General features: G+C 47.3%; 1 protein-coding gene across 3 annotated transcripts in view; it reads left to right on the forward strand.

Moving 5' to 3' along the window:
• FAM135A (family with sequence similarity 135 member A) overlaps positions 1-27552 on the forward strand; it is a 110826-nt gene that overhangs the window by 55351 nt on the left and 27923 nt on the right. For 2 of the 3 annotated variants that reach the window (XM_068153442.1, XM_068153443.1), the window contains exons 5-12: positions 4836-4975; positions 5093-5163; positions 6615-6788; positions 9011-9137; positions 10637-10790; positions 15631-15708; positions 18369-18418; positions 21164-21319. In XM_068153442.1, coding sequence (XP_068009543.1) covers positions 4836-4975; positions 5093-5163; positions 6615-6788; positions 9011-9137; positions 10637-10790; positions 15631-15708; positions 18369-18418; positions 21164-21319 — 950 coding nt within the window. The remainder of the gene's footprint in view (positions 1-4835; positions 4976-5092; positions 5164-6614; positions 6789-9010; positions 9138-10636; positions 10791-15630; positions 15709-18368; positions 18419-21163; positions 21320-27552) is intronic. The other variant, XM_068153444.1, reaches the window with a different exon arrangement.

Raw genomic sequence — 27552 nt, forward strand, 5'->3', positions numbered from 1 at the left:
ATTCTATTCTATTGAGTTGAAAATGATAGAACTGTAGAATGTTAGGGGTTGGAAGGGACCTCTAGAGATCATCAAGTCCAAACTGCCTGCCAAAGCAGGATCACCTAGGACAGGTCACATAGGAACACATCCAGGTGGGGTTTGGAAGTCTCTAGAGAATCAGACTTCCCAACATCTCTGGGCACCATCACAGTCAAGAAGTTTCTCCTCATGTTGAAGTGGAACCTCCTGTGTTCCTGCTTGCACCTGTTGTTCCTTGTCCTATCACTGGGCACCACTGGAGAGAGCCTGGCACTTTCATCTTGACACCCACCCATCAGTGGTCTGTTGATAGACATTGATCAGACCCCCTCTCAGCCTTCTCCAGACTAAACAGCCCCAGGGGCCTCCGTCTCTGTTCACAGGGGAGATGTTCAAGTCCCCCAGTCATCCTTGTAGCTCTCCATTAGAGTCCCTCCAGTAGATCCCTGGCTCTCTTGAATTGGGGAGCCCAGAACTAGTCCTTTCTAGATCACTCTCTCTTTTTGGTTTACCACATAGTTTCTGATAAAGTTTGTGCCACAAGAAAGTGAAGAGAAGGGTGCAAGCTGGTCCATGAAAGGGCAGTAGTTTGTCCTTGTGAATATGATAGGGCTTGGTCTTGCCAAGGAGCTCTGCCTTCCGTTTGTTTCAGCTGCTTGCTTAATTTAGCAGAGCTGGCCACCAGCTCATAACTCAGCTCTCCTGCTCAAACAGCTATTTCCTACTGGCATCAGTGCCAGCTGCTGAGGCACCAGTGAAAAATAGCTGTTTGTAGAAACAAGAGCTTTGTGGAAAATGGTTGTTCTCAGGCTATGCATGGACTAACCCTGAGAGGACTGAGCCACTGTCTGAAAGTGTCTCTTGCCTGTTAACCATAGAGGAGGCTGGAGGAGCTCACAGCTCTCTCTTGAGAATGATGTCAGGTACTTCATCCTGTACTTTTGTCTCTTCTTCTGTATTCCTCATACTTATCTCTCCTAAAGCCTGTTCTTTTTGACAGTGCCATGGTTTTCCTACTCCAATACAAGTCATGTTGCCTACTTCTAGCATTCCCAGGATCACAGAGTGGTGGGGGTTGGAAGGGACCTCTGGAGATCATCCAGTACAGCCCCTCTGCCAGAGCAGGATCACTTAGGGCAGGTCACACAGGAGCATGCCATGGTGGGGTTTAAAGTCTTCAGAAATGGAGAGTCCACCACCTCTCTGAGGAGCCTGGTCCAGTGCTTTGCCAGCTCCAAAGTAAAGAAGTTCATCCTTGTGTTCAGCTGGATCTTCCTATGTTCATGTTTATGCTCATTGCCTGCTGTCCTGTCACAAGGGACAACTGAGGAGAGTCTGGCCCCATCTTCCTGCCACCCACCCCTCAGATATTTGTGTTTCCCCTCTTCCACAGACTCTTTGATCTCTCTTGCTTTTATTGCCCCAAGTCAACTTTGCAGTCCTAATTTTCTCCTTGTTCCTTTGCATCTGCTGCCACCCCTTGCCCAGCCCTTCCCAGCTCTTTGTGAAGTCCCATGATCATTTAAATCCAGTTTTCTGCCATTTCTCTTCCTCATGTCCTTTGGTAGCTCACTAGAGCTGCTTGGAACCCAAAATGAGTGGCATTACAGTGACCTAATTGTGGCCTTCCAGTATCTGAAGGGGGCCTACAGGAAGGCTGGGGAGGGACTTCTCAGGATCTCAGGTAGTGATAGGACTAGGGGGAATGGAATGAAGCTGGAGGTGGGGATATTCAGGCTGGAGGTGAGGAGGAAGTTCTTCCCCATGAGAGTGGTGAAACCCTGGAATGGGTTGTCCAGGGAGGTGGTTGAGGCCCTGTCCCTGGAGGTGTTTAAGCCCAGGCTGGATGAGGCTCTGTCCAGCCTGATCTAGTGTGGGGTGTCCCTGCCCATGGCAGGGGGGTTGGAACTAGATGATCCTTGTGGTCTCTTCCAACCCAGACTGATACTATGTGGTAGGGCAAGTGACTTTCTTTAGCTCCAACCTTTTGAAGGTCTCCTGGCATGCTTGAAATTTGAAGAGAGGTGGAGTCATGCTCTAGAATGTTAAAAGAAAAAATGTATGTAATTGCAGCCTATAGGAGGTTATTTCAGAGTTGAGGCTGCTCTGATCACCAACTTCTACCAGAAACTTGTGGCTGGTTTTCACAGGGAAAATAGAAATCAAAACCAAACAAACCAACCCCAAACAAAACAAATGAACCAACAAAACCCCTAAGAAGAATTAAAAAAAGCAGGTTAGGAATGAGATTTCCATTTCTGCAATGCAAGAATAAATTCATTCCTCCTCTGCTTCTCCCTCTCATTGCGGAGATGACTTTATTTTGTGTGGATAGAAGCCTAGAGGTAGTCTTGGCCAGGCAGTGCCTGGTTCATAGCTTCATAGGATGGGTTGGGTTGGAAGGGGCCTTGATGGTTGTCTAGTCCCAAACCCTCCCTGCCATGGGCAGAGACACTTTCCACTGGACCAGGTTCCTCAAGGCCTCATCCAGCCTGGCCTTGAACACCCCAGGGAGGGCACATCCACAACCTCCCTGGGCAGCTTGTTCTACTGTCTTACTATCCTTACTGTAAAGAATTTCTTCCTAGTATCCAGTCTAAATCTGCTCTCTTCTGGCTTTGATACATTCCTCCTCATTCTATCACCACACTCCTTGTACAAAGTCCCTCCCTAGCTTTCCTGTAGGTCCTCTTCAGGTACTGGAAAGCTGCTCTAAGGTCTCCCCAGAGCCTTCTCTTCTCTAGGCTGAACAGCCCCAACTCTCTCAGCCTGTCCACGTAGGGGAGGTGCTCCAGCCCTGTGATTGTCTTTGTGGCTGCCCTCTGAACCTGCTCCAACAGTTTCATATCCTTCTTATGCTGACTTAGTTGACTTAAAAGCTAGTGGTGGTTCTGCCTTCTTGGCTTCCAATTTGACATCTCCATGTAGATGTGGCTCAGCCTGCTCCTGGCGTCAGCTTTTCCTCTTTGCCTCCTCTCTGTCACTTCTGAGGATGCTGTTTCGCATTACACTGCAGTCAGCAGGGCTGAGGGCTGCAGCTCTGGAGCTGGATGCTGCACAGGAAGTGGGACCGTGGCCAGGTCTCTCCATAACTTCTTTTGTGTCAGAGTGGAGTGGGAGTTCCCTTTTGCTGATGCCCTGGCGGGGGGGTATCGGATTCTGTGCCATGTGAAACCCACTCTGTCCTTCACCTGTGCAGATGGCACAGATGGGTGGCAGCTGAAAGTGGCATTATCCACAGGGGAATTTACCAGTAAAGACTGAGCCCTTGTAAGCATTGCATCCAGGACACCTAAACCGACGATGCACAGGAAAGCACTTGAGCAAACCTCCTATGTTTTGACAGGTTTCCACTTTCTGAAGCTGTTATGAGGGTGCTGGAACACTGCAACAGGTTGCTCAGGGAGGTGGTATCATAGTATCAGTCAGGGTTGGAAGGGACCACAAGGATCATCTAGTTCCAACCCCCCTGCCATGGGCAGGGACACCCCACACTAGATCAGGCTGGCCAGAGCCTCATCCAGCCTGGGTTTAAACACCTCCAGGGACCGGGCCCCAACCACCTCCCTGGACAACCCATTCCAGGGCTTCACATCCCATCCTTGGAGACATTCAAGGTCAGGTTTGATGGGGCTCTGGAGTAACCTGATATGGTTGGGGATGTCCTCCTGCTTAGTGCAGAGGGGTTGGACTAGATGACCTCTAGAGATTCCTTTCCAACACAGTGCATTCACTGAAACTATGAGTGAGTCCAGAGGAGGGCCACTAAGATAGTGCAAGGGCTGGAACTCCTCTGCTCTGCCAGGGGAAGTTTAGGCTCAAGGTGAGGAGAAAGTTCTTCACCGAGAGAGTCATTCGTCATTGGGATGTGCTGCCCAGGGAGGTGGTGGAGTCACTGTCCCTGGAGGTGTTCAAGAAGGGATTGGATGTGGCACTTGGTGCCATGGTCTAGTCATGAGACCAAGCTGTGTGGTGCAGCAGACACGCTGGAGGGAAGGGAGGCCGTCCAGAGGGACCTTGACAGGCTGGAGATGTGGGCACAAGCCAACCTCAGGAGGTTCAATAAGAGCAAGTGCAGGGTCCTGCATCTGGGTCGAGGCAATCCCAGGCACAAATGCAGGCTGGGCAGTGACTGGCTGGAAAGCAGCCCTGAGGAGAGAGACTTGGGGGTGCTGGTGGACAAGAAGCTCAACAGGAGCTCTCAGTGTGCACTTGCAGCCCGCAAAGCCAATCAGATCCTGGGCTGCATTAGGAGAAGTGTGGCTAGCAGGTCGAGGGAGGTGATCCTCCCTCTCTACTCGGCCCTGGTGAGACCCCACCTGGAGCACTGTGTCCAGTTCTGGATTCCCTATTACAAGAGGGATGTGGAGGTGCTGGCAGGTGTCCAGAGAAGGGCCACGAGGGTGATCAGAGGGCTGGAGCACCTCTCCTATGAGGGCAGACTGAAGGAGTTGGGGCTGTTCAGTCTGGAGAAGAGAAGGCTCTGAGGTGACCTAATTGTGGCCTTCCAGTATCTGAAGGGGGCCTGCTGGATGTGGGGAGATTCAGGCTGGAGGTGAGGAGGAAGTTCTTCCCCATGAGAGTGGTGAAGCCCTGGAATGGGTTGTCCAGGGAAGTGGTTGAGGTCCCGTCCCTGGAGGTGTTTAAGCCCAGGCTGGATGAGGCTCTGGGCAGCCTGATGAAGTGTGGGGTGTCCCTGCCCATGGCAGGGGGGTTGGAGCTAGATGATCCTTGTGGTCTCTTCCAACCCTGAATGATACTATGATACTATGAAGTTCTGGGCCAATGATACCAATACTTGTTTCTCTTTCCAGGTGCAGATCTTGCCTTTCCTGCTTCCATCCATGACAATGTAGTTTGCAGCAAAACATTTCAGATCCTTTACAAAAACGAGGAAGTTGCTGTCAACGACGTGATGATTTTCAAAATCAAAATGCTGTTAGATGAGAGGAAGGTAAGCTGCCATTCACCTTGGCTAGACTCAAGATTCTCAAATCTTCATGATGTACAGTTGGGTTTAAGAGGAATGAGAGTCCTGAAAAGGTGTCATGCCTGTGCAATCTCTTTATAGATTGAAGAGTCTCTGAACGAAATGAATTTTCTGCTAACGTTAGATCTACACTTCACGGACACGGACTGCTCGTAAGTTTGAATGCAGAGGCTTCCCACTTAAGTATGGGAGATTTCATGTGTAAGAGAGTTCCATTGCAACATAGAAGATTTCATTTTACATCTAGAGGATTTCAATTTAAATCTGGAAGATTTCAACTTTAATGTGGCAGGTTTCAGTTGACACGTGGAGGGTTTCCCTGTACATGTGGCAGGTTTCAGTTGACATGTGGAGGGTTTCCCTGTACATGTGGCAGGTTTCAGTTGACATGTGGAGGGTTTCCCTGTACATGTGGCAGGTTTCAGTTGACATGTGGAGGGTTTCCCTGTACATGTGGCAGGTTTCAGTTGACGTGTGGAGGGTTTCCCTGTACATGTGGCAGGTTTCAGTTGACACGTGGAAGGTTTCCCTGTACACGTGTGAGGTTTCAGTTTACATGTGGAGGGTTTCCCTGTACATGTGGCAGGTTTCCCTGTTTATGTGTCAGGTTTGAGTTTAGATATGGAGGATTTCCCTCCACATGTGGCAGGTTTCCCTGTACATGTGTGAGGTTTCAGTTTAGATATGGAGGGTTTCCCTGCACATATTTCAGGTTTCCCTGTACATGTGTGAGGTTTCAGTTTAGATATGGAGAGTTTCCCTGTACATGTTTCAGGTTTCCCTGTACATGTGGGAGGTTTCAGTTTAGATATGGAGAGTTTCCCTGTACATGTTTCAGGTTTCCCTGTACATGTGGGAGGTTTCAGTTTAGATATGGAGAGTTTCCCTGTACATGTTTCAGGTTTCCCTGTACATGTGGGAGGTTTCAGTTTACATGTGGCAGGTTTCCCTGTTTATATGGCAGGTTTGAGTTTAGATATGGAGGATTTCCCTCCACATGTGGCAGGTTTCCCTGTACATGTGTGAGGTTTCAGTTTAGATATGGAGGGTTTCCCTCCACGTGCGGCAGATTTCCCTGTACATGTGTGAGGTTTCAGTTTAGATATGGCAGGTTTCCCTGTTTATGTGTAAGGTTTGAGTTTAGATGTGGAGGATTTCCATCCACATGTGGCAGGTTTCCCTGTACATGTGTGAGGCTTCAGTTTAGATATGGAGTGTTTCCCTGTACATGTGGCAGGTATGAGTTTAGATGTGGAGGGTTTCCCTGTACATGTGGCAGGTTTGAGTGTACATGTGGAAGATTTTGCTTTCAACATAGCTTATATGAAAACAACAATATATGTGGACTTGTTAGACTGATTAAATCTGTGTTATACATAGATGCAACATGTTCATCTTGCATACACCTGAAGCTAGAACAGAATTCCAGTGCTGCTCTGTTAAGATTTCATAGCTGATTTTTCTCTTTCTGAGGGGTTTTAGTCTATCTCTTTTTTTGCACTCTGAAATGCAGACCTAAGCTAAACTGCTCAGTGATTAATGTTGCCTATTCAACAATGCTCACTCTAATTGTAAAGTTGGTTTGGTTTTCATTCATTTCTAGGCCGGATGACCTGAGCACACTACAGCCAATTAGTAGCCGAACATTGAAGTTGCACTTTAACTTACGCCGGGGCCTTCACCATTACGTCAATGTCATGTTTGATTACTTCCACCTCTCTGTCATATCGGTTATAGTCCATGCTTCTTTGGTTGCTCTGCATCAGCCACTGATAAGGTAATCTCCTGTTAATAAAATGCAGATAAATTGTCGAGTGTCCGGGTGGAAATGTTCTACAATTGGAGGCACAGTACCACAGGGTGGTAGGGGTTGGAAGGGACCTTTGGAGATCACTGAGTCATGCAATCATGGAATCAATAAGGTTGGAAAAGACCTCAAAGATCATCAAGTCCAACCTGTCACCCAAGACCTCATGACTACTAAACCATGGCTCCAAGTGCCACATCCAATCCCTTTTTGAACACCCCCAGGGATGGTGACTCCACCACCTCCCTGGGCAGCACATTCCAATGGCCAACAACTCTCTCAGTGAAGAACTTCCTCCTTACCTCAAGCCTAAACTTCCTCTGGTACAGTTTGAGACTGTGTCCTCTTGTTCTGGTGCTGGTTACCTGGGAGAAGAGATCAACCTGTCTACAACCTCCCTTCAGGGAGTTGGAGAGAGCAAGAAGGTCTCCCCTGAGTCTCCTCTTCTCCAGGCTAAGCAACCCCAGCTCCCTCAGCCTCTCCTCACAGGGCTGTGCTCCAGACCTCTCCCCAGCCTTGTTGCCCTTCTCTGGACATGTTTAAGAGTCTCAATGTCCTTCTTAAATTGAGGGGCCCAACTCCCCTGCTGAAGCAGGTTCTCCTAGATCAATACTGGTTTGCACTGTCATTTGCTCCCTCACTAAACTAAATTCACAGATCGTGTTTCTGCTGACAGTCTTTGTGGCAAGGCATACTGATACACAATCTTCACTTTGCAACAGGGAATCATAGAATGGTGGAGGTTAGAAAGGATATTTCTCACAGAATGCCAGTTGGGAAGGGACCCCAAGGATCATCTGGTCCAACCTTTCTAGGTGACAGTCTAGTTGAAATGAGCTAGCCCAGTACCCTGTCAAGCTGAGTCTCAAAAATGCCCCATACAGGGGAATCCACTGCTTCCCTTGGGAGATGATTCCTATGTCTGACTGTTCTCCTCTTGAGATCATCTATTCTAACCTCCCCTGCTAGAGCAGGATTGCCCTGGTTGCACAGGAGCTCATCCTGTGACCACTGCTGGCTCATGGGGAGTTGTCACCAATTGACACCCCCAAGGCCTTCTCCTCCAGACTGCTCTCAAGCCACTGCTCGCCCAGCCTGGATTTGTGCTGATAGATCTTTGAAAACCAAAGGGTAACTCCAAAGTTGCCCTTTATATTTTGATCTCCACAGAACTATAGGTCATAGGCTGGACTTGATGATCTCAGAGGTCTTTTCCAGCCTCAATAATTCTGTGATCCCTGGCTGGATAAGGCTTTCAGCACCCTAATATAGTGGGAGGTGTCCCTGCCTAGATAATCTTTAAGGTCCCTTCCAACTCAAGTCGTTCTATGATTTATCTCTACAGCTTAACCTTCCAGGAATATTGTTTAAATGAGGTGAGGTTTGCACTAGAAATAATGAGGAGAAGCTTCCACAGTCTCCTGGCACAGAGTCTGCTGACTTTCATGGTGAGAGATGGCAATAGAACAGCTGAGGATAATGCTTCAGAAAGGGCCATGAAGAGAATCAGAGGACTGGAGCTCTTGTCCTGTGGGGACAGGTTGAGGGAGCTGGGGCTTTTCAGCCTGAAGAAGAGAAGGCTCCAGGGAGACCTAAAGGCCTTCTAGGAACTGAAGTGAGGCCTACAAGAAAACTGGGGAGGGAATTTAGAAAGGCTTGTAAATATAGAATGAGGGGGAGTGGATTGAAGCTTGAAGAGGGGAGATATAGGCTGGAGATTAGGAAGAAATTCTTTCCAGTGAGGGTGATGAGACACTGGAACAGGTTGCCCAGGGAGGCTGTGGATGCCTCCTCCCTGGAGGTGTTCAAGGCCAGGTTGGATGAGGCCTTGAGCAACCTGGTCTAGTGGAAGGTACCCTAGGCAGGGAGGCTGGAACTAGATGATCTTTAAGGTCCATTCCAACCCAAAGCATGGTATGAATCTATGAATTCCTTAGATTTCTGTAACTAGCTGGAGACATGCTTTGAAGAGAACTGCTGGAGAAGCACCTCTGCCTTAGCACCAGAGTTAACTGAGGTATCTGGGCCAGCCAAAGGGTTTTAAGAGGGCAGCCCACCATGCTAGGATCCTCCAGGATCTTACTGAGCATCTTTCCTTCTCCTACTTCTGAACAGTCAAGATTTTATGATGCCTGCAGTGTTTCTGTGATGTGTGTAGGTTCAAGTGATGAGTTCACTTGTGCTTCCTGCAGCTTCCCTCGCCCAGTGAAGAACACGTGGTTGAACAGGAACGCGCCAGCACAAAACAGGGACTCCGTGATTCCTTCTCTTGAAAGCGTGGTCTTTGGCAATAACTACACAAAACAGTTATCAGCAGATGTAAGAATCTTTATCAGTTTAATATTTAATTGTTTTTTTTTGTTGGCTTTTTAATTTTATTTTTTTCCCCAGAAATATTATTTGATAAAAAAAAAAATGAACTTTGTTAGTGTTGAGTGATGAGGAACATTGGTCCCAAAAGGCTGTGTTACAGGCTTCAGGAACACACAGGTGGAAAGTTTACCATGTGAAGTGCTTGGAAAGTTTACAGTGTTAAGTGCTTAACCTTCTTTTTAAATATAGTGCAATCCATGGAAAATTGCAAACAATAGGGGTGAGGTTTGTGAGAAGAGCAGCTGGGTTCACTGCCTTTGTGGTTATTCTGTTGACACTTCATTTATTGTGCAGAATTAAAATGTGCCTCTTCTCTGCTCCCTTCCCTCCTTTCCCCCCTGCTCCCTTCCCTCCTTTCCCCCCTGCTCCCTTCCCTCCTTTCCCCCCTGCTCCCTTCCCTCCTTTCCCCCCTGCTCCCTTCCCTCCTTTCCCCCCTGCTCCCTTCCCTCCTTTCCCCCCTGCTCCCTTCCCTCCTTTCCCCCCTGCTCCCTTCCCTCCTTTCCCCCCTGCTCCCTTCCCTCCTTTCCCCCCTGCTCCCTTCCCTCCTTTCCCCCCTGCTCCCTTCCCTCCTTTCCCCCCTGCTCCCTTCCCTCCTTTCCCCCCTGCTCCCTTCCCTCCTTTCCCCCCTGCTCCCTTCCCTCCTTTCCCCCCTGCTCCCTTCCCTCCTTTCCCCCCTGCTCCCTTCCCTCCTTTCCCCCCTGCTCCCTTCCCTCCTTTCCCCCCTGCTCCCTTCCCTCCTTTCCCCCCTGCTCCCTTCCCTCCTTTCCCCCCTGCTCCCTTCCCTCCTTTCCCCCCTGCTCCCTTCCCTCCTTTCCCCCCTGCTCCCTTCCCTCCTTTCCCCCCTGCTCCCTTCCCTCCTTTCCCCCCTGCTCCCTTCCCTCCTTTCCCCCCTGCTCCCTTCCCTCCTTTCCCCCCTGCTCCCTTCCCTCCTTTCCCCCCTGCTCCCTTCCCTCCTTTCCCCCCTGCTCCCTTCCCTCCTTTCCCCCCTGCTCCCTTCCCTCCTTTCCCCCCTGCTCCCTTCCCTCCTTTCCCCCCTGCTCCCTTCCCTCCTTTCCCCCCTGCTCCCTTCCCTCCTTTCCCCCCTGCTCCCTTCCCTCCTTTCCCCCCTGCTCCCTTCCCTCCTTTCCCCCCTGCTCCCTTCCCTCCTTTCCCCCCTGCTCCCTTCCCTCCTTTCCCCCCTGCTCCCTTCCCTCCTTTCCCCCCTGCTCCCTTCCCTCCTTTCCCCCCTGCTCCCTTCCCTCCTTTCCCCCCTGCTCCCTTCCCTCCTTTCCCCCCTGCTCCCTTCCCTCCTTTCCCCCCTGCTCCCTTCCCTCCTTTCCCCCCTGCTCCCTTCCCTCCTTTCCCCCCTGCTCCCTTCCCTCCTTTCCCCCCTGCTCCCTTCCCTCCTTTCCCCCCTGCTCCCTTCCCTCCTTTCCTTCTTTCCTTACCTTGTTGGTATTTTTTAGGGTTGCAGTTTTGTTGTTTCAGAGTCTTTCCTCAGCCATGCCTATAATTTCCACTACACCCTCTGTGCCAGCCTGCTGCTTGCTTTCAAAGGCTTACACAGCTATTTCATCATGGTGACAAAGGAGCTCCCCTCTTCCCACCGGATTGAGCTGGGTATGTTGAATTTACTGCAATATTTCACTTCCTTGTCAATATCTATTAAACCCACCCTTCTCCTGCACTAAACTGGCATGGATTTCATACCTCTTGTGCATCTACAGTCTTTTTTACTTCAGCTGGAATAATAACTCAAAGAAACTAAACAAGTACTGACACAATAGTAATAAAATAAGGAAAGAACAGCTTGAATCTAGGCAAACACATACATTGTTTTATTAATTGGTCTTAATTTGCCCTGCTGCCTCAAATCACTTTTTAGTGGCGAGAGAGAGACAGTAATAACCCAGGCAGCGTGCTGCAGTTGTTTGTTTGCTGTAAGGAAACATTGTATGTTTATACAACTATTGGAACTCTGCAAGCTTTGATTTGAGAAGGATATTACAATGGAAACTTGTCTGAAAAAGGTGGGGGGAAAAAGACCTACAAAAAGAAATTGCTGCTTGCTCAGTTTGGAGTGTAACTTTTTTAACAGGTCTAAGACTTAGGGAAAGCTGTGAAGGGACAGAACTGTTTCTCAAAAGAGGGCTAGTCAAAATATGCTTTCAGAGGAGGTGTTTCATAGAGTAGTCTGAGTTGGAAGGGACCTTAAAAATCATCCAGTTCCAATCCCCCTGCCATGGGCAGGGACACCTCCCACCAGCCCAGGTTGCTCAAGGCCTCATCCAGCCTGGCCTTGACAAGGAGGAGGCAGCCACAACCTCCCTGGGCAACCTGTGACAGTGTCTCACCACCCTCACTGTAAAAATTCCTTCTTTATCTCCAGTCTAAATCTCTCCTCAAGCTTCCATCCATTCCCCTTCATGCTATCACTACAAGCCCTTGTCAAAAGTCCCTCCTCAGCTTTCTTGTAGGTCCTCTTCAGGTACTGGAAGGCCACTATAAGGTCTCTCTGCTCTCTCCCCAGAGCCTTTTCTTCCTTTAGTAAAGTTAAAATGAAACTCCTAAAGGCCAGTCTCATAGAACAAAGTTCAAGTCCTGTGCCAGTGAAGGCTTCTAGGAACTACATTTGATGAAACCTGACTGCTTAAAGATGACATGAAATGTAATGTATAGAGGATGTGCAGTACATTGCTGTCAGAGAGCCTGGCCCCAGCTTGTGAGCTAGAAGAGTGGTGAGAGTGAAAAAGGAGACTACACTTTCATTATAAAGGACAACTTAGACTTTTTCCTCCTCAAATATATCTTTATAATCTTGTAAAATTCCATTTAAATTCAAAAAGTAGGTATTTGGGGATTTACTTCTATCATAGGCAAGGTTTATTGATTTATTTTTGATCTTATTGTTTCATTTGATTGGTGTCAAAGCTAAGCACTGTGAGACAGTAAGGTCGGAAATGGAGTTGTAAAAGCTATTCAATAAGGTGATGTGGTCAGGTAGTGCTTCAGACCAAGTTTCACATAGATATTGCAAAATACAAAGCTATTTTTAAGTAATAGCATAGTTGTTTGGGGTTTTTTTGAAGGAGAGAATGCAATACAAAGCCATGCACAGAAAAATATCAGAAACTGAGGCTTTTTCTTTTTAGAAGCAGAAATACTGCTGTAGTTGTGATGAAAAGAACATTTATGTGTCACTTATCTTAATGAAGATAGAGAGGGGAATGCTGGATGAAAGAAATGACTCAACTCCTAGTCTTCCTTTTAAGGGCAAGATAGGATTTTTCCTAAATAGATAGGCTTGAGCCTTGATAATCTTGACACTTCAATGTCAATGTCCTATCTGAAGGGCATTCAGTTCCCCTAAAGCATTCCTGGAAAATCCATATATCATAGGAGGAAGCTGTCCACTGAGTTACACAGTTTAATAGAATAGGTTAGGTTGGAAGGGATGTTAAAGATCATCCAGTTCCAACCCTGCTGCCATAGGCAGGCACACTTCCCACTAGATCAGGTTGCTCAAGGCCTCATCCAAACTGGCTTTCAACACCTCCAGAAAGAGGACATCCACAACCTCCTTGGGCAACCTGTTCCAGTGTCTCACCACCCTCACTGTCAAGAATTTCTTCTTCCATTCTAATCTGCCCTCCTCAAGCTCCAATCCATTCCCTCTCGTTCTGTCACTGCAAGCCCTTGTAAAAAGTCTCTTCCCAGCTTTCTTCTAGGCACCCTTCAGTTACTGAAAGGCTGCTGTAAGTTCTTCATGGAGCCTTCTCTTCTCCAGGATGGACAGCCCCATCTCTTTCAGCCTGTCCCCACAGGGGAGGTTCTCCATCCCTCTGATCATCTTGTGGCGTCCTCTGAATCCACTCCAACAGTTCCATGTCCCTCTTATTCTGGGGGCAGCAGAGCTGGCCACAGTCCTCCAGGTGGTGGTTGTATCTTTAAAAGTTCATTGAAGTCACCAAAACCATTTTGACAAGTTTCAGTGGAACCTGAGTCAGACTTTGTCATTTCTGTGGGGAATTTTGCTTGCCTTTAGAAGAGAAATGGCCAAAATAAATCTCTGAGGAGAAAATGGTTATTAACAGTGACCATTCATTGTCCATATTCAGCTGCTGGTTTGTTTCCTGTGGGGTTGTTTTTTCCTTGTTTATTTTGTAAAGCCTTTGCTGATAATGACTTTTGATTTCTCATTTCTAACCTTCCATTTGTTTCCCTTCATTCATTTCAGTTATTTTGTGCATACATTGTTTGGGGACCATAGGTATAACACACAGGACTAAGAATGCAATCATTAATGATGCTACTGTTGCTCACCTCTTGCTCATGTGCAATAACTAATGCCTGCCATTAACACTAATACCTCTGAAATCCATTAACAAGTTGTGTTTCTGTGATGTCTGGAGAGAGACTGAAGCCCTCAGGACCTCCCAAAACACACAGCTGCATTGGGTTTTAATTGCTACTTAGGAATTCCATAGGTTTTACATTTTTATTCAGCAGCTGCATTGCTTTTTTTTGAAATTATTCTTCAGGAGTTGCACTGATTTTGAGTTTTTATCTAGAAATTGCACTCAGTTTGGATTTTTATTGAGGCATTGCATTCAGTTTTTACTTCTTGTTTAGACATGGCCTTGATTTTTGCCTCTTGAGCTAGGAAGGGGCCTTGATTTTTGCCTCTTGAGCTAGGAAGGGGCCTTGGGTTTTGCCTCTTGAGCTAGGAAGGGGGCCTTGGGTTTTGCCTCTTGAGCTAGGAGGGGGCCTTGGGTTTTGCCTCTTGAGCTAGGAGGGGGCCTTGGGTTTTGCCTCTTGAGCTAGGAGGGGGCCTTGGGTTTTGCCTCTTGAGCTAGGAGGGGGCCTTGGGTTTTGCCTCTTGAGCTAGGAGGGGGCCTTGGGTTTTGCCTCTTGAGCTAGGAGGGGGCCTTGGGTTTTGCCTCTTGAGCTAGGAGGGGGCCTTGGGTTTTGCCTCTTGAGCTAGGAGGGGGCCTTGGGTTTTGCCTCTTGAGCTAGGAGGGGGCCTTGGGTTTTGCCTCTTGAGCTAGGAGGGGGCCTTGGGTTTTGCCTCTTGAGCTAGGAGGGGGCCTTGGGTTTTGCCTCTTGAGCTAGGAGGGGGCCTTGGGTTTTGCCTCTTGAGCTAGGAGGGGGCCTTGGGTTTTGCCTCTTGAGCTAGGAGGGGGCCTTGATTTTGCATTTTTATGTAGGAGTTGCATTGCTTTGGGATTTTTATCTACAAATTGCATTCAGTGTTAATTTTTATTGAGGAATTGCTTTCAGGTTTTACTTCTTTAGACATTGCATTGATTTTGAGTTTTTATTCAGGAGTTGCATTCAGGTTTTACTACTTAGGAGTTGCCTTGATTGGGCATTTTTATCTAAGGGTTGCCTTGATGGGGCTTTTTTTGTCTAGGGGTTGCCTTGATGATGGGGCTTTTTTGTCCAGGGGTTGCCTTGATGATGGGGCTTTTTTGTCCAGGGGTTGCCTTGATGATGGGGCTTTTTTGTCCAGGGGTTGCCTTGATGATGGGGCTTTTTTGTCCAGGGGTTGCCTTGATGATGGGGCTTTTTTTTGTCCAGGGGTTGCCTTGATGATGGGGCTTTTTTTTGTCCAGGGTGTTGCCTCGAGGGGTCTTTTTTGTCCAGGGCTTGCATTCAGCTTTAATTTTTCTGTGGGAGTTGCATTGATTTGCATGCAGAAACTGGATTCAGTTTCCATTGTTATTAAGGGCCTGCATTGATTTTTAATTTTTATGCATTAACTTTGCATTAACTTTGAATTTCTCTTTTGAACTTGCATTCAGGTTTAGGAGCTGCGTTGATTTTTGTTTTTTTTATTATGGAATTGCATTGTTTTGGGGTTGTTTTTTAACTTTCTGTTTAGAAAGCGCTTTCAGTTTTGCTTTTTATTTAGGGATTGCCTTGCACTTTGCATCCTTAGACACTGCCCTGATTTTTTTTCAATTGTCATTTAGAAATGGCTTTGGTTTCTTCATTTTTTCAAAGCCACTTAACTGTTATGTAGTGGATATTTTAGGTCTGAAGTTTCAGTGAGCTTTGAGAAGAGAATCTCAAATCCCCTTTTAAACCCCAGCAGCAATAAATTCCTCCTTCATTTGGTTTTCCCCTGTTTGCTTTGCTATCGCTCTGCCAGACGATTTTAAGCCAGGACAGTGATTTTGCAGAAGCATGTGCAGACAAATGTTGGGTTCATGAAGTGTAAATGAAGCTCTTAGTGGTTTCAGGGACTAAAAAGAGCGCTGCTTTAATGTGTCTCACGAGTCATACCTCGCCTAGAAGCTACAGTAAAATTCTATGCTTTCGTGATCTAACTGCACTATTTGCTAGGCTAGCCATAAGCTCTTTTTACTAACTCTAAAGGCAAATGATAAATCAGAGATGAAAAAGTGAAAGCAAGGAGTGTAGTAACTAGTCATGTGTGTGCAATCCCTGTAACTAGCCAAGGCCAGCATGCAGGTCCTTTATGAACGCCTTCTCAGAAGAAAATATCCACGACCCCAGAGAGACGCCTACCTAGGTACGTTTGCAAAGCAGGTGATATAACCCCTCAGATTCTTATTAATCATCTCAAATCCCTTCTGCTTAAATCCTCTCAAAATATGCCTTTGTGTTGTAAACAGCAGCACTGTTTTTTCCCTCTGCAGCTGTAGCGAATGGGTGCTGAACTCTGGTACACTGTCTGCAGAATTGAGTTGCTTGGTTGTAGGCTAAATATATTAGGTACTATTTGTGGGCTAAAAACAGATACTAAAATGAGAAATGATGACTGCTTTTGGGTTTAATGGTGGTCTGCTTTCCTGAACAGTTGAAGATTTCAGTCAGTTGTCACCATGTAAGCAAAACAGCTAAAAAAGGTAGCTTCATAGATTCGTAAAGTGGTTGGGGCTGGAAGGGATCTTAAAGAACATCCAGTCCCAACCTTCCTGCTATGGGCAGGGACACCTCCCACCACACCAGGTTGCTCAAGGCCTGATCCAACCTGACCTTGAACACCTCCAGGGAGGGGCCATCCACCACCTCCCTGGGCAACCTGTTCCAGTGTCTCACCACCCTTCCTGTAATGTAATTTAATTCCTCACAGGCTCAACTAGATTAATGCCTTTACTTCCTGAGAAATCTTTCAGGTGGTGTCTGATATCTCAAGGCATGATTCTTCCAAGCACAACACAAGACACACTCAAAGCTAAAGATTCTTCCAAACATAACACAAGACATACTCAAAGCTTAAGATTAATTTGTCCTTCTCTAAGTAGTTCATATTCCCTTTGAAACGTGTCCTGGTGCTGGACAAAAGATGCCAGCGGTGCCCAAAGCAGTTTGTGATGGGCTAATGATAAAATAGCAGTGTGGTCTCACAGTAGGTCACCAGCTTGATCATCTCTTCACTGCATTTTGTAGCAGAGCCAGCCAAGCTGCATCAGATGTTTGCTGAGTTGAACATTACTGCTGTAGAATGTAGAATTTCACTTCCTTTTGTCTTGTATTGTCTCTCTTCTGTCTTTTTGATGTAACATTGTAGTTTGGAATTTCCCATGATGCTGGAAAAGGAGAGTTTGAAATGTTGTGCAAAGGCTGTTGTCACTTGCAGGGTGACAAACAAGAGGTTAAATAGAGAACAGCTTTATTTGAATAAAACAGAATTCCTCAGACAATTAGAGTTCCTAGACAATTAGAATTCCTCAGACAATTAAACAGTGGTACTTAAATTCCTGGAGCTTGCAAATCAGGTAAAAAACCTACCTGTATTGTGTCTCAGAAGTAATAAACAGGTTAACATTTTCACTCAGTGCACAATTTCTGTGGCAACAAACACACCAAAAGTTGTTCCATAGCTTAAGCTGGATTCATAACGAACTATCAGAGTAATTACCAAGTAGCAGTTAGCTAACAGAGGGGTAGGTAGCTTTGAAAAACATTGCTAGGCTTGCTTCTGAGAACTTCATGCACTCCTGCAGTCTGCATGATGTCTCAGAACTTGGGGTTGTGTGAGCTCATTGGCTTGCCATGAAGTCTAACCCTAAGCATAATGGCTGCAATTAGTTGAAAATGCACGTGGACTGCCCACATTTAGGTGGTGTCATTCCAAGACAAGTCGAGTACATGTGCTGTTGCCATTCTGGAAAGCTTTATTCATTGTCTGAATCCTGAATTTATTGTAGCAGGTTTCAAGGTGTGGTTTGTTGGTGCACGTTGCCATGAAAGGTTTCTCCCTTAATCCTGTGTTTCAAAAATGAATTGAAGGATTGGAGACAATTGTAGGGTTTGGGTTGGAAGGGATCTTAAAGATCATCTGGTTCCAATCCCCCTACCATGGGCAGGGACACACCTCCCACTAGCCCAGGTTGCTCAAGATCCACACCTAGATGCTTTTTATTCATTACTGAAGATACAACACTTCCCTTGTAAGCTGTAGAGGGAAATCAAATCACAGCACCAAATTACTCTGTAATTGAGCAGATCCTTTAGGCAGAGCAGGAATGGTTAGCAAGGGGAAATGCCTTAGATGAAGGAATAAATCTGTTTTCATCACAACTAAATCATTCAAGTTTCAGATCCAGTGTAAGCTGCCACACCATAGAAATTTGGTTTGCTCTTAAACATTGAGAGCAAGGTTGATGAAACAACAGTTTTGTTGGGCTAAACCAGAATTTCTCAGCCAATTAAGGAGTGGCATATAAACCTGTGGAGCTTGTGAATCAGGTGAATGACCTAGCTGTAGAAAAATGGCACTGGAAGAAGGCATCTCTGGAAAAATCTGAGGCAGAGGAGGAGCTGTGTTACTTTGGTTGTAAACGATGACATTGCTGCTGCCTGGGTGACAAATAGATAAGAGATTGTCTCAAGAGATAATTTCCAGCTGTAGAATCTAAATTGCAGTGTGTTCAAGCATAATTGTGAATAGCAAATTGCTATCTTTGACAAGGTATCATGGTGTTAGTGAGCATGATACTCAGAACCTGGGTTGCAACCCAGTTTTGAATGGATTGTGTTCTGTCCTCAAGCTCAGAAATGGCTAAGAAATTCTTTTAATGGGAGCTGATGATTTGCTTGATTGAAAGTCAACTGTGGCACTTAAGGTGGCTGCAGGTTTTATCTGTGGGGTGTAAAATGGGTTTGTGGGGCACTTGGGTTTTACTCTGTATGTTTTTTCAATGGCTGTATCCTCTCATCTTGCAGAAAAGATAGATGTAGAAGTCCGGCTTGCAGAATTGTGTGAAGAAGTGAAGGTACCATTTTATCTGTTGCTTTTCTGTCTTTCATGTGACATAACCAGCAAAGCAGAGTAGGCTAATTTCATCTACAACTTGGGAATGAGCAGTTTGGTGCAGTGATAATATTGACTGAGTTGCAGAATCATAGAATTGTCAGGGCTGGAAGGGACCTCAAGGGTCAGCCAGTTTCAACCCCCCTGCTGTGGCCAGGGACACATCACATTAGTTCATGTTGCTCAGAGTCGTATCCAGCCTGGCCTGAAAAACCTTCAGGGATGAGGCTTCCATCACCTCCCTGGGCAACCTGTGCCAGTGTCTCACCACCCTCATGGGGAAGAACTTCTTCCTAACATCCAATCTGAACCTACCCATTTCTAGTTTTGCTCCATCCCCCCAACTCCTATCACTCCCTGACACCCTAAAAAGTCCCTCCCCAGCTTTTTTGTAGCCCCCTTCAGATACTGGAAGGCCACAATTAGGTCTCTTCAGAACCTTCTCTTCTCCAGACTGAACAGCCCCAACTCTCTCAGTCTTTCCTCACAGGAGAGCATCTCTAGCCCTCTGCTTATCCTCCTGGTTTGAAGCTGAGGGAGAACAGGGTTAGAGTGGATCTTGGGAAGAACTTCTTCCGTATGAAGGTGGTGAAACTCTGGCATAGGCTGCCCAGGGACGCTGTGATTGCCTCTTCCCTGGAAGTGTTCAAAGCCAGACTGGATGAGGCCTTGAGCTTCTGAGTCTAGTTGAGAGGCATCCCTGCCTGTGGAGGGGAGGTTGGAGTAGATGATCTCTGAGGTCCTTTCCAACCTGAGCCATTCTGCGATTCTATGAAATTGTTCAACTCTCTCCAAACCTTCCCTACTGACCCAGTGGCTTTGGCATGTCAGTAGTAGCCTGGAAGCTAAAGATTGTAGAAAGGTGCATTACATGTAATAAAAATCACATTTTTAATGCTCTGCATTTACAATTTTGAGATGTTTCCTTTTGAGAGTATCAAATAACAAAGGTAGAAGATCAAACAGTAGTAAGTTGCACAAAATGAGATTCTCCCAAGTGATCCTCTCATCTGGAAAGACTCATCCTTAGGCTGTCTCCTCCCTGCATTAAGGAAGCATTTATCTACTTCAGATAGCTTGGATTTGTTTCCTCAGTTCTCCCCTCAGTCACAGCTAGCCCCAGCTGAGTAGCTAAACTCAGTGGTCACAGCATAGTTTAAAGCAGAGGTTTTAGAGCTTTTTTGGAGTACTGTCCATGCTTTGTGGCAGACTGGGCCATCTGCCTAGCTGCTGGAGAACAGTAGCCTGACCTTCCTTGCTGTAGTAGTAGCTAACTGCAAGGACCTGGCTTTGAAAGGGGATGAGTTGTATCACCAGAGGTAGAGCCAGCAGTTAGCTCTCTGTGGGCAGCTAATGATCTTACATAATTATATATCAAAGCCAACAGCATTCTGGGCTGCATCAGCAACAGTGCAACACAAGCAGGACCAGGAAGGTGATCGTCCCCACTGTGCTCAGCACTGATCAGGCCACACCTTGAGGACTGGTTTGAGTTTTGGGCTCCTCACAACAAGAAAGACATTAAGGTGCTGGAACAGATCCAGGGGAAGGCAGCAAAGCTTGTGAAGGGTCTGGAGAACAGGGACCTTGAAAGGTCATCTAGTCCGATGCCCCTGCAGTCAGCAAGGACATCTTCACCTAGATCAGGTTGTTTAGAGCCTTGTGCAGCATGACCTTGACTCTCTTCAGGGATGGGACTTCAACTGTGTCCCTGGGCAACCTGTTGCAGTGTTCCACCATCCTCATGGTGCAGCACTTGCTCCTAACAGCCAACCTAAATCTCCTCTTCTCTCATTTCAAACCATTACCCCTCCTCCTATTACTGCAGGCCTTTGCAAACAGTCCCTTGCAGCCTTTTTGTAGGCCCCCTTCAGGTACTGGAAGCCTGCAGTTAGGTCTCTTCAGGGCCTTCCTTTCTCCAGACTCAACGCCCCCAGCTCCCTCAGCCTGTCCTCACAGCGCAGGTGCTTCAGCCCCCTGATCATTGTGGCCCTCCTCTAGACCCTGTCTGTCAGGTCCATGTCTTTCCTATGTTGAGGCTCCAGACCTGGAGGCAGTACTCCAGGTGAGGTCTCAGCAGAGTAGAGCGGCAGAATCGCCTCTCTCCATCTGCTGGCCGTTCTGCTTCGGATGCAGCCCGGGATGCCATTTGCCTTCTGGGCTGCAAGTGCACACTGCTGGCTCATGTTCATTGTGCATAAAGTGTCTGTAGATGTACAGGACCATATAAATGTTCTTGTGAGTTGTGACTGCTCTGAGGTGGAGATGTTTTTATGATTGTATCAAAGTTGGACTACCACAGCCAGGATGGATATTTCTGGTGCCTGATTCCTATTCCTTTCAGGCTCACTCTGCTTTTGCATGTTAGAGGACACAGCAGTTCCAACTCAAGTTACTCTTGCCATAAATGGAATTTTTTTAGTTTAAGGTCAGGAGTTTCTTAATTTAATTCAACCCTGAATTTAAGGTCAGGAGTCCTAACTCTGAAAGGCCACCAGATAATACTTAAAGCAACATAGAGCAATCTATTAGTGTGGTAACACAGATTAATTCAGTTCTGATCCTTGGACAAGAGAGCTCTGATGTGGAAATGACTTTCTGAATGAAACTTCTCACTAAGATAAAGTACACTTTGTTTTATTATTACTGTTGCCTGGACTGTATGCTCTCATCTGTTAACCTTCTAAATCTTCTTCCCTGCTCTTAGAAAATGGAAAATCCTGATGAACTGGCAGAACTCATAAATATGAACCTTGCTCAGCTTTGCTCACTTCTAATGGCTCTCTGGGGGCAATTTCTGGAGGTCATTACCTTGCAAGAGGAGGTCACAGCACTGCTGGCACAAGAGCATCACACATTAAGAGTAAGTATTGACCCTGGCTTTGGGAGCTCTGGCATGCTCATGCTGCTGCTGGGACACAATTGGGGAAGTGTGTATCAAAGTGAGAGTCCAGGTTCTCATTTTTCTAGTTTTAGATGAGACAGTTGTAATCATAAAGGGAGCTGTTGGACTGCATTTGTTAGCTTGTGTATCATCTTAGAATAGAATAGACCAGACCAGGTTGGAAGAGACCTTTGAGATCATCGTGTCCAACCTATCATCCACCACCACCTGATCAACTAAACCATGGCACCAAGCACCCCATCAAGTCTCCTCCTAAACACCTCCAGTGATGGTGACTCCACCACCTCCCTGGGCAGCACATTCCAATGGGCAATCGCTCTCTCTATGAAGAATTTCTTCCTAACCTCCAGCCTGAACCTCCCCTGGCACAGCCTGAGACTGTGTCCTCTTCTTCTAGTGCTGGTTGCCTGGGAGAAGAGACAAACCTCTGCCTGTCTACAATCTCCCTTCAGGTAGTTGTAGAGACCAATAAGGTCACCCCTGAGCCTCCTCTTCTCCAGGCTAAGCTCCCTCAGCCTCTCCTCACAGGGCTGTGTTCCAAACTCCTCATCAACTTTGTTGCCCTTCTCTGGACACCTTCCAGCAACTCAACATCTTTCCTAAACTGAGGTGCCCAGAACTGGACACAGGACTCAAGGTGTGACCTAACCAATGCAGTGTACAGGAGCAGAATGACCTCCCTGCTCCTGCTGGCCACACTGTTCCTGATGCAGGCCAGGATGCCATTGGCCTTCTTGGCCCCCTGGGCACACTGCTGGCTCGTGTTCAGCCTACCCTCAACCAGTACCCCCAGGTCCCTCTCTGCCTGGCCACTCTCCAGCCGCTCTGACCCCAGAAGTTAGAGCTTGTTCTTGGAGTACAATATAGAAAATACATCATTTGTGTTTTACAAACCAGCTAATTCGTTCATCTTTTGGATAAGAAATGCAGTGGAGAAGGCAAATTGCAGTCTGTGAAATGAGAGATTTGTGCAGGATGAGATACTGTTCTGTAGGAGCCATGGCTGCTGCCCACTCTGCCTTTTACTTCTCTGCTGCATTTAGGCTGCCTGCTGCATCATAAGCCAAAGGGTACTCTCCTTCTGAATTAAGAGTTCATTGCCTTCATAAGCTTTGGAAAGCCTCTTAAGTGGGATTTTAAGAAAGAAGAGATGTGAATATGTGTCTATGAGAATGCATCCAGTGAGTAGGAACACAGAGTTGATCTGTATCTATGTATATAGAGTTGCTGTGGGCTTGATACACAGCAAACCACAGTAATGCTGAGTCCCAGAGTGAAATATATCCAACTAGGAACCAAAATGTTTACTGTCTGACTTCACCATCTGTGCATTTATCTCACACACTTCAGATGATTTTAAGAGATGATCTGGAGGAAGTTTTCTTGTCTAACCATGTACAGAGAGCTCATTCTAAGGTCTGTTGAATGAGAATACATAGAATCATAGACTGGTCTGGGTTGGAAGTGACCTCCAAAGGATGCCTAGTCCAAGCCCTTTGCAGTCAAGGTGGGTCATCCTCTGCTGGATCAGGTTGTTCAGAGCCCTGTTGAGCCTCACCATGAATATCTCCAGGGATGAGGCCTCAACTACCACCCTGGGCAACCTGTTCCAGAGTCCTACCACCCTCATGGTAAGGAATTTATTCCTAACATCCAGTCTAAATCTGCTCTTCTCTCATTTCAAGCCATTGTCCCTGGTCCTATCACTGCAGGCCATTGGAAACAGTCCCCCTGCAGCCTTAGGCCCCTTCGGGTACTGGAAGGCTGCTCTTAGGTCTCTCTGGAGCCATCTCTGGGCTGAACAGCCCCAGCCTGAAACTGGAATAAAGTTGAGCTTCTTTTATTATTGGCAGAAGTGGCTAACAGCTTTTTCTTCTGGAGTGCTGCAGTTACTGGATACTTGATTATCTCCCCAAACATCAGAGACTGAAAAGGAGATGCAGGCCATGGGTAATCTTAAACTTAGCCTTTATTTAGGGCACGATAGCGAAGGGCAGGCAGGCTGGCTCCTTGAGAATGGAGTTATGTGGCACTGAGAAGGAAATTCCACCTGAGCCAGCTTCAAGAGAAGCAGCCATAGGATGTGAATGAATTTTACAAAGGGCAATTTGCAGATGTGACACTTGTTTTCTGTGCTCCCGAGACGTGAGGAGCCGGTGTTAATACTTTGCTAATGCATGTAAAGAAGATAGAGGTAAAGAAAGCATAGCTCCAGCAGGCTTCCCACACAGCACTGGGGCTGGAGCCAGCAATCCAGAAATTCACACTATCACAGTATCACCAAGGTTGGAAAGGACCTCAAGGATCATCGAGTCCAACCTATCAACACAGACCTCATGACTAGACCATGGCACCAAGTGCCACGTCCAATCTCCCCTTGAACACCTCCAGGGATGGGGACTCCACCACCTCCCTGGGCAGCACATTCCAATGACGAATGACTCGCTTGGTGAAGAACTTCCTCCTCACCTCGAGTCTAAACCTCCCCTGGTGCAGCTTGAGACTGTGTCCTCTTGTTCTGGTGCTGGTTGCCTGGGAGAAGAGGCCAACCCCTTCCCAGCTACAACCACCCTTCAGGTAGTTGTAGAGGGCAATGAGGTCATCCCTGAGCCTCCTCTTCTCCAGGCTAAACAACCCCAGCTCCCTCAGCCTCTCCTCACAGGGCTGTGCTCAAGGCCTCTCCCCAGCTTTGTTGCCCTTCTCTGGACACGTTCAAGAGTCTCAATGTCCTTCTTAAACTGAGGGGCCCAGAACTGGACACAGGACTCAAGGTGTGGCCTAACCAATGCAGAGTGCAGGGGCACAATGAATTCCCTGCTCCTGCTGGCCACACTATTCCTAATGCAGGCCAGGATGCCATTGGCCCTCTTGGCCACCTGGGCACACTGCTGGCACATATTCAGGTGGCTGTCGATCTGTACCCCCAGGTCCCTCTCTGTTTGGGAGCTCTCCAACCACTCTGACCCCAGCCTGTAGCTCTGCATGGGATTGCTGTGGCCAAAGTGCAGCCCCTGGCACTTGGACTTGTTGAATGCCATCCCATTGGACTCTGCCCATCTGTCCAGTCTGTCAAGGTCCCTCTGCAGAGCCTTTCTACCCTCTAACTGACTAACATCTGCTCCTAACTTGGTGTCATCTGCAAACTTGCTGATGACTGACTCGACCCCCTCATCCAGATCATCGATGAAGATGTTAAAGAGGATGGGGCCCAGCACTGCTTATCTGAACCTCTACATTAAGAAGGATGTCAATTGTGAGCCTTGGTGGTTGATTTTAGATCCTGATTGCAGGTCTTGGTGTAAGAATTTGCAATTTGCATTGAAAATCTCTTGGGATTAGAGATTTTGAGGGCTGGTGTAAGCTGCTTTTGGGAACCCTACAATGGTTACATGTCACTGGAGGAGTTGTCTGCACACATCAAATGATGCAGGCTTTCTGGTGGCTGAATTTAGTTGAGATTTGAGAGGTGACCTTAATTCTTCTGAGCCAGTATCTGTCCTTTCTGGAGTAAGATTTTTGTACTATACAAAAGTCTCTTCTAAATAATCCTCTGGAAATTGTTACTCTGATATGTTTGCTACTGGAAAACTCTCTTCTCATCCTGCAGCATTTCTAGACTGTACACTCCCCAGGAAATTTCTCCCTGGCAAAGTTGATTATTAATCTAAGCTAAATTAAAGCTTTAGGGAGTTGTTAACCTATCTGATTCAGATATTAGTGTTAGCAATGCCCCTTAGAAATGCCTGTCACCTCTATCATCACAGAATGTTAGGGGTTGGAAGAGACCTCCAGAGATCATCCAGTCCAACCCCCCTGCCAGAGCAAGATTACCTAGGGCAGGTCACACAGGAACACATTCAGGAGGTTTTTGGAAGTCTCCAGAGAAGGAGGCTCCACAACCTCTTTGGACAGCCTGCTCCAGGGCTCAGCACCCTCACCATACAGCAGTGTCTCCTCATGTTGAGGTGGAACCTCCTGTGTGCCAGCTTGTGCCCCTTGTTCCTTGTCCTGTCACTGGGCTCCACCAAAGAGCCTGGCACCTTCATCCTGACACCCACCCCTCAGATACTGATAGACATTGATCAGATCCCCTCTCAGCCTTCTCCTCTCCAGACTAAACAGCCCCAGGGCTCTCAGCCTTTCCTCATAGCAGAGATGTTCAAGTCCCCCAGTCACCCTCACAGCTCTCTCTTAGACTCTCTCCAGCAGGTCTCTGTCTCTATTGATGTGGGGAGCCCCAAACTGTACAGAGTATTCCAGGTGTGGTCTCCCCAGCGCAGAGTAGAGGAGGAGAACCTCCCTAGACTTCATGCACCTGTCTTGATGCACCCCAGGGTGCCATTGGCCCTCCTGGCCACAAGGGCACATTGCTGTCCCATGGATAATTTGCTGTCCACTGGGACTCCAAGGTCTGTCTCCATGGAGCTGCTTTCCAGCAGGACAACCCTTTGTCTGTAATGGTGCCTGCTGAAATGACTGTCACCCACCTTGCTTGTAAACCAGGTATTTCTGCTGGAAGTCTTGTTAGAAGGTAAGGTGATGATGCAAGAATATCTTTATTATCAGCAATGAGTTCAATAGATTTGTTTATAAGTAGTATTTTGAAATACTCTTTTAAAACAATCTGATTTTTAGTTGTTTTCCTTATTTACATTAATTTCAACTGCTTTGAATATGAAGCACCCCATTAAAGAGACAGGAACACCTTAGGCATGCTAGAACATCCATCCATCCATCCATCACCTACATTAGCACAGCCAGAAGGTTGACAGCTCTGTTTCAGTGAGGACACTGCTGAGTCTGGTGTTTTATAGTAGGCAAAAAAGAAGTTTGAACGCTGAAGTAGTTCGCCTCTTTGTTCCATAGTGACATCTTCTGGTAGGTCTGAACATGCTCAGCCTCAGGGACTCTGCAGATCATAGTATCATAGTATCAGTCAAGGTTGGAAGGGACCACAAGGATCATCTAGTTCCAACCCCCCTGCCATGGGCAGGGACACCCCACACTAGATCAGGCTGGCCAGAGTCTCATCCAGCCTGGGCTTAAACACCTCCAGGGACAGGGCCCCAACCACCTCCCTGGACAACCCATTCCAGGGCTTCACCACTCTCATGGGGAAGAACTTCCTCCTCACATCCAGCTTGAATCTCCCCACCTCCAGCTTCATTCCATTCCCCCTAGTCCTATCACTACCTGAGATCCTGAGAAGTCCTTCCCCAGCCTTCCTGTAGGCCCCCTTCAGATACTGGAAGGCCACAATTAGGTCACCTCGGAGCCTTCTCTTCTGCAGACTGAACAGCCCCAACTCCTTCATGACACAAAACTGGGAAGGGAGTGAGTGTTGAGATGCTTGAGGGTAGGAAGGCTCTGCAGAGGGACCTGGGCAGGCTGGAACCATGGGACAAAGCCAGCTGTATGAGATCCAAAAAGGCCAAGTGCTGAGTCCTGCACTGAGTCACAACAGTGCTGTGAACAGGCTTGGGGCAGAGTGGCTGGAAAGCTGCCCAGCAGAGAAGGGCTCAGCACTGGTGAGGCCACACCTTCAGGCCTCTGTTCAGTTTTGGGGCACTCACTACAAGAAAGACATTGAGGTGCTGGAATGGGTCCAGAGAGAGGCAGTGAAGCTGGTGGAGGGTCTGGAGAACAGGGCTGGTGAGGAGTAGCTGAGGCAGCTGGAGGTGTTCAGTCTGTAGAACAGGAGGCTAAGGGAAGACCTCATTGCTTTCTACAGCTCCCTGAAAGGAGCTGGTTTGGTCTCTTCTCCCTGGGAACAAGTGATAGGATGAGAGCAAATGGCCTCGAGTTGCACCAGTGAAGATTTAGATTGAATATTAGAAGAAAGCTCTTGACTGGAAGAATTCTTAGAGTGGAGCAGGCTCCCCAGGGAGGTGGTTGAATCCCCATTCCTGGAGGTGTTTCAAAGGGGCAGAGATGTGGTGCTGAGGGCCATGGTTTAGCATCAGCCTTTGCAGAGGTAGAGAATGGTTGGACTTGATCTTAAAAGCCTTTTTCAGCCAAAACCAGTTCTGTGAGTCTGTGCTTTTCCAAGCTGATTGCTTTCAGTTGGATTAATCCTAAAAGATGAGAAATGAGAACTAAGATCTCCACCTGCTCACTCATAGATGTGCAGGCACTCCATAGACATTCCACGGCAGTTTGTCTAGAAGTGATGGGTACAGTTTCCTGCTGCA

This window comes from Melanerpes formicivorus, unplaced genomic scaffold (assembly GCF_026170545.1).
Source record: "Melanerpes formicivorus ecotype bairdi unplaced genomic scaffold, bMelFor1.0.p_v2 SCAF_26, whole genome shotgun sequence".
Lineage (NCBI taxonomy): Eukaryota > Metazoa > Chordata > Aves > Piciformes > Picidae > Melanerpes > Melanerpes formicivorus.